Source organism: Pygoscelis adeliae, unplaced genomic scaffold (genome assembly GCF_000699105.1).
Source record: "Pygoscelis adeliae isolate BGI_AS28 unplaced genomic scaffold, ASM69910v1 Scaffold155, whole genome shotgun sequence".
NCBI lineage: Eukaryota > Metazoa > Chordata > Aves > Sphenisciformes > Spheniscidae > Pygoscelis > Pygoscelis adeliae.
Window position 1 is genome coordinate 4,018,301 of NW_008824932.1, and position 14,507 is coordinate 4,032,807.

General features: G+C 43.5%; 1 protein-coding gene across 2 annotated transcripts in view; it reads right to left on the reverse strand.

Moving 5' to 3' along the window:
* The window catches only part of DOCK10 (dedicator of cytokinesis 10), a 140,464-nt gene that overhangs the window by 2,117 nt on the left and 123,840 nt on the right, over window positions 1-14,507 (reverse strand). For both annotated transcript variants that reach the window (XM_009325057.1, XM_009325059.1), the window contains exons 49-55: window positions 14,096-14,218; window positions 13,043-13,156; window positions 6,989-7,135; window positions 6,261-6,471; window positions 3,790-3,980; window positions 2,876-2,976; window positions 2,412-2,550 (exon numbers count right to left, since the gene is read on the reverse strand). In XM_009325057.1, the coding sequence (XP_009323332.1) occupies window positions 2,412-2,550; window positions 2,876-2,976; window positions 3,790-3,980; window positions 6,261-6,471; window positions 6,989-7,135; window positions 13,043-13,156; window positions 14,096-14,218 (1,026 nt within the window). The remainder of the gene's footprint in view (window positions 1-2,411; window positions 2,551-2,875; window positions 2,977-3,789; window positions 3,981-6,260; window positions 6,472-6,988; window positions 7,136-13,042; window positions 13,157-14,095; window positions 14,219-14,507) is intronic.

The following is a 14,507-nucleotide window of genomic DNA, read 5'->3' on the forward strand; positions in this document are numbered from 1 at the left end:
AGAAGGGGACCGCGCTCGTGGGACAAGGGGGGGGGCTTGGCTTAATCGGTACCTTTCTATGGCATTTGTCCCTGGCCCTTCCACCCGGCCACTCTTGCTACTACTGGCGCACGCTTTTGCATTAGGAGGCTCTTGTCGAGCTGCCCCATTGACCTCCCCGTGTTCACGACTAGGATCCTCAAGAACATGCGTCCCAACACTGCTCATGGACAATACATCACACGTATACCTTGTCTTTTTTTTTTTTTTCTTTTTAACTCCCTGAGCAAGGGAGTCATTAGACACGAAGCTAAACAAACATACCAAGCAGAAAAACCAGCAAGTGAGGAAAGTACGTGACATTAAAAGAAAAAATAGATGTAAGAAAAATGAACGTACCACTCTTGGCTATAGTATTGAGGGAAATGTTAGACAGGGAAGAAGAGAAGCTGTATAAGCAAGGACCATGACAGAGCTGTCAGAAAAGAAAAACAAAACAAAACAAAAAAAGAGAAAAACATGGTGATGAAAGAGTCACTGTCAGTGGGTGAGCAAACAAAACCCTCTTGAATACGACAGTGGGAGAGATGGCAAATCTTACTGGTGTAAAGCACACAACACAGTTACAACAGAGCCTCAAGCTTTCCAACTGCGAGATGAACGTTTCAGCCACAGTTTACAGCATGTGATTTCTCTGAGGCAACGCGCTGCTCAGAAGTAGGGAGTTCATGCAGTCGTTGCAAGGGGAGTCATTTTTCCAAAAAGCCACGCTGCCTGGACAACCGGGCCGTCACTTATGAGGCTGCCCCACAGGGCTGCAAGTGGGAGACTGGTTTTCAGCGTGGACTTTCAAATTCAGATGATTTTGGTTAAACAGACGATGATTTTGACTTTTGCTGGATGGACTCTTAACTTTACATGTTAGCATTGTTACGTACAAGTAATTTTGTATTATTCAATCTTTTCATTTACGTGAAGAAAACTCAGAGCTCCGGGATATAAATACAGGTGTGAGTATTTAATAGAACCCACCAAATATTTTATGAATGCTGAAACTCATGGGCTGCTCATGCCTCATTTAAGTTGACCATACGTTTCCCACTCTTGTGGGGAACAGTAGTTCACACAAGACATACGGTACTGCCTATGCACATTGACTGGATGGCCAAAATAACTTCCATGGGAGAGGCATGAACACTGAGTAACAAATGATACCCTTAATACTTGCATACTTAATATAACAAACAGTGATAAATACTAGTTATGATAAAATTACTGGAATGCTTGAGGTTCACAAATCTTTGTACACCTAAACAGGAGGGGAGAATGGAACAGCAACCACCACTGAGCTCGACCCCCACCCGGCATACACCGAGCCTTCAAAGCAACCACGCAGCTTTACACCCTGTATAGCTATATATGATATATGGAATCAACTAGCTTGATTCCACAGTAAGAACAACAACGGGCCAAAAAGTCTGGTAAATCCTTATTCTCTTCACATGTGAAGATGAATAATAGAGCATCGTCTAATGGGGTGCCAGGTAGACACTTCTGTGAGATGCCGCCACTGATACTAATGGTTAAACAAAGTAACTCCGTACACAAACAGTGCTTATGTGTGCTATAGGCACCTGGAAATGCAGTGCAACTGCTAGAGAGTAAGTATTTCTCAGGTGCAAGCCAAGGTGGCCTACACACAAGCATGCAGAGAAATAATTAAGCATGAATTAATTTGCACTTTAGTATGCAGAATCACTCGGTATTTAAATTAAAACAGAAAACATAATAAAAAATATCTGCATAGACACAGCAGTAGGATAGCTGCAAGTGTGCACCGGAGTCCAGTTCAGTATTTTGGGATGCATTCCATATAATGTAGCCGTGCACGCTCATCCTTCTGAAGCTGCTAACAGCTGAAATAGAGTTTTAACACAGCATGTATTTTGACAGTGTACTTAAATATAAAACAATAAAAAAGAAGTAACTCTTGCTCTGAAAGCTGAATACAAAGAGAAACTATAAAGATATCTCCTCCAGTTATAAGCTAGGTCTTAAAAGCAATTTACTGTTTTAATTAAATACATCACAGCTGTAGGATAAAGCAAGCAAAGCATAAAACACTAGTTTAACTGATTATCTTTCTACGCCTCTGGACCTCAGTCTGCATTTAGCCTCATGAACATTCAACTTTTCAATATGTAGCAAGACAGGTAAGTACACAAATCTTTGTTGATCGATCAGATTCATTATATATAATACAGCTGGATTTAAAGATAGAGGGGGGGGAAGGAGTAAACTGTGTTTTCTTAGTGACTGTTGCACTGCCAGGTTTTACTCCTAGTATTTTGCTCTACAGCTTCATTTCTCACTAGAAGACACAATAAGCCACCCTCATTCCGCCCAACCAGTACCAAAATAGATGATCTAACCTGTTCATTCATAACTGCAGACAGCTCGCTGAGCATATCCTTATAATGAGACTTCATCTCTCCCTGATATTCAAATTGGTCCTCCTTAATAAGGCGTTCGTTGACATCAAGAGCATGTCCACATGCTTCTGCAAATTGCCTACAAGCACAAAACCACAAAGAACAACCATACAAAACTTGTAGTAACGAAAAGTATCTATCTATACCTATACACACACTACTGTACCTCTTCTTCCCCTTGCAAATTACACTTTGTTTGAAGTGCATATCAGAACTCATCCTCAGATCAAGAGGAACGTAGGCTACTAGGATAGCCCAAAACTTCAGTACATGTTTCCTTGGGAATGACTCGTAAGATAGGGTAAATGCAGATGTAAATTAGCCTGGTTCAATTCAGCCTGATTTCATGTCACGCCTACTCCTCATCCTGTGCAGAGGGTGGGAAGTCTAAACTTTATGTTTACCTGAAGATTTCCTTCAGAAGCTTAACTTGATTATCAGGATATCTCTTAGCATTTGTCTCTTCAAGAAAAGCTCGAGCATAGGCCATCGGTCCAGCATTTACCTGGGGGGGGTGAAAATACACAGCTTAGGTGCAGAGCAGAAGCAGTTTATTGCCATTTTCTCCTGTGTTCCAAGGCCTGGGGACTGGCCTCAGGCAACCAAGCCTCTGTGAACAGCGTCACTCCTCTTGGCACCTGAACGAAACCTCAAGAGTTTTACTGAGGAAAAGGGAGCTGGTCAGCCTCCCACAAACTGCAGATCTCTGCTGGCCTTTGAAAGTCCTCGGCTAGTTAACCGTCTAGAAAGCTGTAAGTTTGAAGACATTTTAATGAGGGCACCAGAAATACATATGCACCTCTCACCAATCCCAACTTTTCTAAATGGGAAATGACAAAACTAACCCTAACAAAACTCCCTTTAAAGTATCTGCACGCTTGGCTGTGTGATGGGCTGTATTCTCTAGTGACACGTGATGGTCGTCTTAGAAAGGCCTTAACATTTATTTAGAGAAGATTTGACTGTAATAGTTATATCTGCACATAAATCCAGCAGCCATCAGTATCAGTGGAAAACTTTCTATTCCCTTACATTTTTAGAGCGGGCTCCAACAGCACCGGAATACAAAATATGACCAGAAATATAAAGTAGACAAAACATGTCTGGAATGATGAAAATTCATCAGTATCAGTGGAAAACTTTCCATTCCCTTACATTTTTAGAGTGGGCTCCAACAGCACTGGAATACAAAATATGACCAGAAATATAAAATAGACAAAACATGTCTGGAATGATGAAAATCAGAATAAAAACTTAGATAGATGCATTAGGGGGAAAAAAAAAAAAGGAAAAACAAAAAAAGGCAAATTGTCATTACCTTGACACTGACACTTCCTTGGAGTTTGAGCTGCAGTCGGATCATGTCCACTTCTTCCATTGTGCAAAGCTGATTGAGCTCTGAGACTTTTTTGGACATCTCATCAATCGCCACTTCGATAGGGTTCAGCTCTGTGCTGGTTTGGCTTATGACTTGAATACGCTTCTTCACGTAGGGAAACAAGTGGCTGGCTACTCGAAAGCAAGAAACGTATCAGAGAAACTCACCCAACCAGAGAATATTTAAGAAAGCAAAACAATTAAGTCAAAGTATGAACTTCTGACTTTGTCAATCTCTTTAGCAATCTATACAAATTAAGTTTTAATCACCAAATGAGTGAAAGTGCCGCAGCAGGTCCAAACTGAATTTTGATGTACGTGGCACTGGAAGAGCATTTCTTTTTGAATTCACCACTGTTTGCTACTGAGCTGTGTCACGTCCACGTGGCAAAAAGCTCTCACCACTCAGATTTTAGAATCCACAAATTTCTCCTTCTGAGTTAAAGCACCAAATGATAAGCCTGTACCAAACTTCCAACAGCTCAAAACATCCCATCAAACATGTTTCAAGTCAGAGGCAGGAGCCTCTAGTTTAGCTGAATTGGGTATCACTCACCCACAGATGAACTGCTATCAAAACATCATCCTTAAAGTAGTAAGGAGTTACTTCTACTATTCAACCTAAATGCTGCTATGGGAGCTGACAGAGGAATTATTCATCGTTAAAACCCCTTCCTTCCAGTCAAGGCCTTTTCACGGATCTCAAGGAGTCTGGCAAAAGTACAGTTATGGCACATTAAGTCTAATCTAAACTAACAATCTTTTCCTGATTGTCCTACACACTTTGGAAGGCCTCCCAAACCCCGTGTACGCCCTCCTCCGGTGAGCATCTGCTGCCTGTCAGCTCAGACCTAAACGAGCTCCAGCTCACAGGGCGGCTGTCTCCTTGGAGAGCAGGAAACCCAGGACTTCCAGAGCTGGAAGCGTGAGTCACAGCCAGGCACGGCAGAGAGCCAGTGATCCACAGACCGCAGCCAGACCGCACTTGTCCTCCGCGCACCGCAGGCAGCAGGCTCTGGAGCGGAGATGCTGAGTGGGTACCGTTCCAGCCACCCAGTACCTCTGCCCAAGCACAATTAACTTCCACCGCTCCTCCAGTCATACGGGTAAGCCTTGCTTTCTTCTCAAACTAAAAGCACTTCTTTTTACGCAGGAAGCAAATGAAAATATATGACTTTATCGGGGGGGGAAGATATTTCCTTTAGAGAAAAGCACTGAGGTGAGGCAGGTGCCAGAGGGAAAAGCAGGGGAGAAGAGAAGGTCATCAAATTCCCACCTAACAACGAAGATGGAGCCAGGCTGAGGGCGGTGGGAGCTGACGACAGCAGGTAATAACCTAGGGAAAACGTTCTGCTGGAAGAACAACCCTCGCCGTTTTTGCCAGACATACCATAACAGCTGCACTTTCAAGTCAGTGAAACTACCTGCTTCAATACAGATCTCAAAACACCTACCGCTGCTCAAGCACTTAAAAAAAAAGAAACCACACACAAGCTGCTACTCCTTTCTTCTTCTTACAAGCAAAGCTGTGTCATGTAACCAGATGCCCCCAGACATCACTGCCTCTTTCCTGACTTGCCAGAACAAAACTTTTAGGCGACTACGCCTGTACTGTAAGCAGCTTTCTTCACTTTGCCCTTTGGGGGAAGCAGATGTATTGAAGTCCGTGGGGAACCGGATTTTCTGTCACTCGGGAGCCTTTGCTGTGAACATCAGCCTCTCCTCAAGGCTGCCCAAGAGAACACCGCCTCCATCTCAGACAGTTTCTCATACTCCCAGCCAAAATTCAGACAGGTCAAGTTTCAGTAGTAGCTTCACGAAGGATGCCTCTTTAAAAAGAGATTTCAATCATGATAAGGAACTGAAGATTTTCTGTTTAATATGACTCAGTAAGAACAGACGTATCTAGTATTCCTGCCTTTCCTGTCTTAAAACACTGATTGTGCCCAATGAAATGAAATCTTACCTCTCACTTTAAAAAATTCTATGTAATGTATCTCACAAATTTTTGTTCAAAATGGGAGTATCTGCTAAGTTTTACTCTTCTTAGCAGAATAAGCACCCAACTTTGCTTTTTCTTTGACTTGTTTATTATTAAAAGAACAATGGTTCTGAGTGCTAAGCTGCCTCCAGCAGAACCACTCCCAAATTACATCACTGCAAGAACAGTCAAGATGTCAATAATAAGGAAAAATAAGACAGCTGACGACTCCACAAATGAAAATAACTTTCCTTAGGACGCTCAGCAGGATTGTAAGGAAGCACACACTTTGCCAATGGACACACTGAAAAAGATTACGTAGCATCCTCCGGGGCCACTGACTGCAGAAGACCCCGGCACATGAAATGCATTGCTGGGCTTAACTGGCAAAGGTGGGATGGGAGGGGGGAACCCAGCCGGAGCAGACGTACTTGTCAGGATCGTGCGCCTCTTGCACTGCTCTTCTACACCTCCGTGCTTTTTTCCTGAGAGCGTGAAAGGTGTTTCAAACACAAAACGGTTGATGTTGTGATGCATTTCAAAGTCGGTCTTTCGATCTTCGGCTTCTTTCTCTTCAAAGAAAGGCGTGACGTACGTCACCTGGATATACGCGTATTTTGGATCCAGGTCTTTGGGGTTGACCTGTGTAACAGTGGCAAACATAATAAAATTCTGTTAAGTGTGATAAGCGTCCAAGGCATCCATTATATTTCTTACGCTTTTATCTATCGTAGCAATACCGATTCAAACCAAGACTTCCAAATGTAGTATTCAGACTACAGATGAACACAAAGATATTTAACCAAGAGGCCCCTAAGAACAGCGGGACTTTTGAATATAGCCATTGGCAAAAGTGGATGAAAGCTAAATGAGAGAGAGAACAACCTGCTTCTGCATTACAGTAAACATCTGTGTGCTCTCTTGCAGGCACGTGCTGGAATATGCCCTTTTCCCACTGACGGTGATGCCCTGCTATAACGTGGCCGTTTCCATACAGCACCTGCCACGCGATACGGTGAGGGTCTTTTTTTTGGTTGTAAACCTAGGCCACAGTAGTTTACACATACGCTCAGTTCACATTAATTCAAAACACAGCTCTCAAAACATCAGCCGTGCACTCACTTCTCCCCCTCGCGCAAAAACCGCACGTCTTTCGTACCTTGTTGGAATCCTGGATGATCTTCACGTTATCTATGCCAAACTTGTCTGCATAAAGCTTCATCAGCCTTTGCGAGATCTCAGACAAGCCGGTTAATTTGGGTTCTTTATAGATATACTCTTTACCTTCCTCTTCTTCAAAAAACCCCTGTTTGGAAAGAAATGGAAGGATACAGTGAACACCACAGGCAGGGAGAAGCCTAAACAAGGTGCTTACATCAGGAATCAAGGTTGCCTGTATACCCACCAGAGCCTCCAGTATTGCCGTGTCCAGCACCCAAGTTAAAAGCTTACCTCTCTCCACTCCTAGCAGACACGTACCTAGAGGTCTGCGTTTATACTGGTCTGGTATCTCCGAAGCCACCCAGGAAATAACGCATACACATTTATTCGGGTAAGAGACCTAGCTGTTTAAAGAGTTAAAGTGCTTTCTTGAGAACGCTAATGTGCGTATGATGAAAAAACCCTAATGAATTAAAAATTGGACATTAAAAATTCTTTAAATTCTCATCGTTTGGTTAAATTAACTACTTCGGAAGCACTATGCTAACAGAACACAAGTGTAACAGCTGTTTGCCGGATGCCCAGCCCAGCTGGGGCGCACGCAGCACATTCTATCTGGGAGCTCCACGTGCAGGTAAAGGCTGGGCACTGCGCGGGGGCACTGCTGCCCGCGGCGATGCGCGGGGCACTCCTGCCCACAGCGAGGCGCAGGCCCGTTGCATGGGGAGCACCTGTGAAGCGGTCTGCATCTGTCCAGGGCAGCTGAAGAGGAACTCTGGTGGCACCTTGGAAGGCCGTATGGAATTGCAGCATTTTCAGAGACTATTAGTAAATGATTTACATTTGAAACGGGGCGGGGGGGAAGACACACAGACTGTGGTCCTTTGCAAAAAAGCTCAATCTCGTTAAGGTCATTTACTTATTACACTGGATGGACTTGGCAGAGCTTTAATAAAAGGCTCCATTGAAGAGCTGAACAAGAACCTGTCAGGCTTCAGAAGAAATGCCGACCGCAGAGAATTAACACAGCATTGCATCACGCGCAGGTGAGACACTCAACTGCTACATGATGAACATGTACATGAACACTCCGGGAGAAGCTCTCCCAGCTGAGCAGAAAGCAGCAGGTGCCCCATTAACAAGGGCTGGATTTATCCCAACACCATGAGCAGCACCAGCCCTCCTCCTATGATTTCATATGCCGCTGCTGAAATCTGGCGGTATTAACCGCTGCAAGCTGTACCCAAAGTCTCCTCCTTTCACCTTAACGCAAAGTGACCCAGAGGAAAATGCCTGAAGCTGCAGGGATAAAGGGGAAAGGAAGACAGCATTAATGATATCAGACCCACGGCCCTTTACACTTAACACGACGTGGCTTGGAGAGCTAATTCTACAATATGCCTAGGCAAACTGCCATCCGTTGAAAAAGAAAGAAGCACGAATGAAGTCGAGAGATACCTGCAAAAACTCTTTGGAAGGTACTTGTGCAAAATCCAGCCTTTTCATGTTGAAGCGTATTTCAACTTTGGCCACTAAAACTATAGGCTAGGCAAATCTTCACAAAAAATATACAAAATTAAAATAAATTAGCTGTAAATGTCAATGGTTGTTTAAGAAAAAAACCCCTAAGCTTTATTTCAACAGGGATTAACAAATATGTGCATCTCTGGCTTCTCCTTCAGTGAGGACAAGGGGCAATAAAATTGTTTTTTAATTTAGCAAGTGCCAACAGCAACGCGGGCATTACTAGAAACCGATGACTAATAGCCGCAACAGCAGCTTGTCTGACAGTATCTTAATCAGTCTCACAGTGACCTTCTCACATTGCACACTTTTTAACAATATCACCAGTTAAACTCCGTAGACCTATGAAGAACTTCACAGGTAATTAGAGAACGAATCTAGAGCTCAAATGCCGACACCCTATAAACATTTACTGAGCTGGGCAGGCAATTGACTTCCTATTGATTTCACTGAGAAAAGATCTGCGGGATCATAACCTGGTTTCTGATCTTGTTTCCACTGAAGCAAAACTGCTTTATGTGGGAAAACCTCATTAGTCTCATGCAACCACACTCAAACGCGCTACTCGGGATTGCTTCTGTCAAAAACCATCTGTTTTCTGTTACCATTTGATGTTTTCAACAAAAAGCCTCATGTTTTTCCAAATTAATCACATAGCAAACTAGAATATAGTTTATCCCCTTAAACACTGATTCTGTGTATGTTTGCATGCTGGAACACAGTGTTTATACGTAAGCGCTAAATCTCTGTGCTGATGCTGCATGGCACACGTAAGATGAATCTGTATTAGTGGTTTTGCTTAAAACAAAATACATGAAAACAACTAACAGATTTAGCCCTGTCTCTCATGCAAGAGACATCATTTAAGTACATATTCCCTACAGTATTTCAGCTGACAAGTGACAAGCAGAAGTTAATTGTGAGCTATAAATAATCATGTCTGCCATATGCTATATGTCTGGCAAAGACTATTGAAAGTAAGATTAAATACTTTTTAGGAGCCAAATATCCTCCAATTTCAGGATTCTGAAATATTAAGCAGCCAAGGTCACATTGTCAGTGCATATCCCCAGCTTATTTTCATGCTGGTTGGTTTTGCTCTGCAAGAACAACGCAGCCTTACAGATGAAAATTATTACGCCGAGCAGCTGAACGTAATGGAAGGGAGACGACCTCCCGGAGAGCAGGTTATTGGTTTCCACCAAGCTCTGATGTGCTGAGAGTCAAGTTGTGACCTGGGACTGTCACCGTGGGAGCACTGAAAAGGCCCTTCTTCCTCCCCGTACGCCCTCAGTCACAGCCCTTGGAGCTCACAGTAAATCTGATTCTTCTCCGCCCTTCGCTAGAAGAATACACACCGTCCCTGCAGCTGCTGTGCTGAGGTAAAGCCGCCTGTTTTACCTGCCAAGAATTAGCATTTAATGGATCCTTCCTTGTCTGTATGGAGTGAGCATCACCTCCTATGGTAAGGGAGCACGTTGCACTTTTTGGTAAGGAGGCTACAGCTGTTTTATCACATTTGGAAAAGGGGACACATCTTCTGATCTTCAGACGTAAACCTGCAGTCAGCTTACCGCTACGAAAACCTGCCCTCCAACTTCTACAGCTTCTTGCACAGACAGGAGGACAAAACCTCAGCTCTGACTTTACCTAACACCGCTCTGAAAACAAGTCTTGAACGTCTTTGCTTATCAGCACAATACGAATTTTCAGCTATTCAACATCTTTAACAGCTTTTTTTTTTTTTAATTCAAGAAAGATCTTGACTTCTCAACACACTCATCTGTAAATAAAATCATAAGCACTGGCTAGTGTGGCCACTTGGTGGTGCAATGAGATGTTGTCACCAAAGGCCCTTACCAGGGTTTGCAGTCTACAACAGCAGCTGCCATGAGATCCGGCTCTCTGAGCTGGCAAATAAAGCTCTCTGGTGAAAACAACCGACTACATCCTCCCTAAGGACTACGTTCATTCAAACCATCCTTCCAGAAGGTCCCTGCAAAAATGCAGAAATCAAATACTGTCTCCGCCTTCGCACGAAGAACGGTTTTCTGGTGCAGCTGCAGATTTTCTTTTTCCACTAAGAACCCACAAAATTCTCCCTGCAAACAGTATTTGCAGTATTCTTTTGTCCCTTAATCTGCTTTCTGCAGTTTTTGTTTCAGTTAAGAAACAGCAGTGTTCCATTTTTACAAAACATACATATGTATGTATTTATTATTGATACAACGGACAGAAACATTTCATGAATAAATGCATATGTGTAATAACACATTTTTTATATGTGTGTGCTGACATATGTATCTACCCACAGGTATTTTACAGATCGATGTACGTGTAAGACTGAAAAGGAATCCCATACCTGCATACCGAGCATCCCATACCTGCATATCGAGTTTCCTTCTGGGGCATTTCCTTTGTAGTGGCCCAAGCAGAGCAATTCATACTGGTTTACACTGGTCTAACTGTGTAATACTGGTAAAACCTGCAACCATTAGCTTTTAGGAGGAAGCGGGCAAAGTCTGCCAGAAGCACAAAAAAGGGGAATCGCTTTTAACGTTTTAAATGACTCGGGCACTGAGACTCCTTTCAGCGTGGAGGCCTGCGATACCCTTGGCAACAGAAGGCCGAAAAGGCCCCATACCTTTCCACTGGCACAGCCAAAATGGACGCAAGTGGCACACGGGGAAAAGGGACCGCCAGGAATACAGAAAGGAAACCTTCCGAAGGGAAAAACATGCAGGCACAACCGGTATATGGGAACAGGCTGTTCCCTCTCGCTCCCCTTCCAGGTCAAGCTTCATCTGTAGCTCCCACACGTGCCATGGTGCTTCGTGTGCTGTGAGCCCTCCTTAATGAGTTCTGCACACCCACTCCTATTTTCCTTGGTAAATGTGGCGCACGTAATGCTGATGGGAATGATCTACCTTTAATTATTTGCACTGTGCCACACATTTTTGTCACTACGCCTCTGCAAGGAGCAATACAGAGCAGTCCCACTTTCTACCACGTAACATCTCTTCTGCAGAAGGAAAGGAGGAAGCTGTGCTTGTTTGCATTTAGAGCTCAGCGTCCGGGGACACCGGGGAACAGACCGAGCAATACGCAGCTATGAGAAATTCATACGCTTTAGAGCACTAAAGCTGTTTAAATGAAGTTGTCCTTGTGGCACTGGCAGCTGAAAAGTCATTGCACTGTAACGGAGATTTTAACCCAGTTCAGCAGAACTGCTGCAGCTGAATTACCCACTTACAAGTAGCTGCCTCTGGGAGAGCCCTGGCAAGAAGTTGCAAGTAGGAGAGTCCCACTTCCCCCTCTGCTGCCCCCGTTTTGAGGAAGGACTTGCCATTGCCCTCTGACTCCCAATTTGCTTGCTCCTACAAGGGACTATCAGGCAGGTGGCTGCACCCTGCCCGGAGCGCTCCAGTTACCGCTGCCATACGTCGTAGAGTGCACAGGCCAGGAAAGCAGGCTTGCATTCAAACAGCATTAATGCTAGACCGAGTTTTTCAACAGAGGAAGAAGGGGTCCAATCCCACTCCCAGTGAAGCTGAGAGGAAAAACCTTCACTGAGATGATGCGGCATTGGGCCCCAAGGTGCACACACAACACGGCGACAGATACAGCTTGGTAATTCAGGTAACTGAACAAACAAAAATTAGTTTGCAGGATGCAACAATGAATGAAACGACGTTATTTCATCTGCCACGAACCAAGGAATCGAGAGCACAGGAAAGTTAATGTTAAGTAACAGTACAGGGAAGGATGGAGGACGTGTGAGGAGAATTAAACAAAACATGCAAAAGAACTAGACTTACCACAGCCTTGAATAAGATCAAAAGGAGAAAAGAGCAAATTTCTGCATTAAAATCTAGTTAGCAAACAGAATGATTCACATCAATCTGTTGTTTACACACCTTATTATTTTAGAGTTAAGGAGATTGTGTGCTTGCCAAAACCAGGTCTTAAAAGAACATGCTGGATCGCTACACTGGTTCGTAGTGGAAGAAAGCACAAAATAATGCTCTGAGGATGCTGAAGCACAGCAGAGGGAATAAAACTATGCTACAGTATATTGCACAGAATCAGAGGTGGCCTGAAAGCAGAAGTCAGAGTCAGTGAGAAATGCAACAAAACATCTACTGCATACTGCTCTGCTTTAAGCTCTATTTGAAGAGAGGGCCATATATCAAAGATGTCTTATCTGGTTTTATTTAAGTTTTACTCGGAAAAAAACCCGTCCTGCCTCAGTCTCAGTTTTGCTTGATGAAGTCAAGAACTAAAGCTGATGTACAGGTCTGTTCTCCGTTACACCACTAAATCCACAGCAGCAGTTTACACAGATGCAACTGAGTGCTCTCTTTTCTGAGTAAAATCCGCCTTGGAGTATGACCCATGAGGCACTTTCTACCCCATGGTTCACTGCCAAGTGTTTCCCTGTTTTAGCTTCCCTGAAATACATCAGGATGAGAAGAACGTGGCTGAAATCCGGGAATCTGTGGAGACAGAACACCACAACTGGACTTACCTGCCCATAAAATGCAACACGGTAATATCGCCCAAAGAGACGTTTCTCAGAGTTCACTACTTCTGCAACCTTCAGGTATGAGCGGTGGATGTCGTAGTACAAATCGGACAGTCTCTGCATCAAGAGACAAGGAACGCGAGGGGAAGTGAGAGAGCACAACTACTTTGGGAAATGACACAAAGGCTCTACACAAGCATGGCTTGTCTTAACTGGATCACCAAACCTTTGCAAAGACGGCTGCACATGCTAAGGTTTGGCCTTGTCAGCAGTCACTAAAGACTCATTTCAAGGTTTCTGTCATGTTCTGAGCACACAGTTTTGTGGCAGCGGGTGCCCTTGTGTACAGGGTCACACAGGAAGGCAAGCATCCCACCATTGGGCAGTGGTAGGGACCTACTAAGAGGTCAGAGAACCCAAGCGTCCTACGTGCAGGCGAGAGCAGGGTGCTAATAACTCCAATCAGCTCCCAACCCCATGCAAAGACATGCTATCCACAATTACCACTAAAAAGCACTTTCTCGGGACGGTGAGCCAAAATTTCAACTACGTTTAAATCTGAGGACCTGCTTCCTCGGCATACAGCTTATAGCTACCTACCTCTTTGCTTTTTTTAAATGTAAAACCAGAAAAATCAGTAAATGAGATTATCATCTGGTTTTCCATTATGTATTGAAATTGCCAAGTAAATAAGAAATGAAGAAACCCTGGAATTGTGAAGAGATCACGCAATTTATCAGCGGTTTCTAAACTTAAATACAATGCAAATGTGCTCTTGGTTTAAAAACACACGTAAAAATTCACATCCATTGGCTAACACAAGAGGTTTGTTTGAAAATTTTTTGTTCATTTACTGTTGTACTGATACTGAGAAGAGGAAGGTAAGGTACCAGAGTTTTTAATTTACTCACGGGACAAAGCATTAAAAGGAGAAATTACAGACAGGAAGAAAAAAACCATTCCTTTTAAAGAAAGCACTTTTTTTTTTTTTAAACTAAAAATTTTGATCTTTACTGTTGTCTTAAGATAATTTAAAAAAAATGTAAACCAACTTACTTTAAAGTCTCTCTGCTTCTCAAAAACAGCAATGATAGGCTTGTTAACCTCAGCAATAAGCTCATATCTCTCAGACTTCCACAGGTATTCAACACACAACTCCAGCTGCTCCACAAGAACATTCTGCAATTCCACAAATACAAATAGTTCAGTGACTCGACAGCTGGTGGCATTTAATTAATAGCAATGCATCAAAAGGACATACCCACTATCTCATTTTTGTTCTGTATCTTCTGTATTAAGGTTTCACAGAATTATAGAATCATTAAGGTTGGAAAAGACCTCCAAGATCATCGAGTCCAACCGTCAACCCAACACCCCCAGGCCCACTAAACCATGTCCCTAAGCGCTTCATCTACACGTCTTTTAAATACTTCCAGGGATGGTGACTCAACCACTTCCCTGGGCAGCC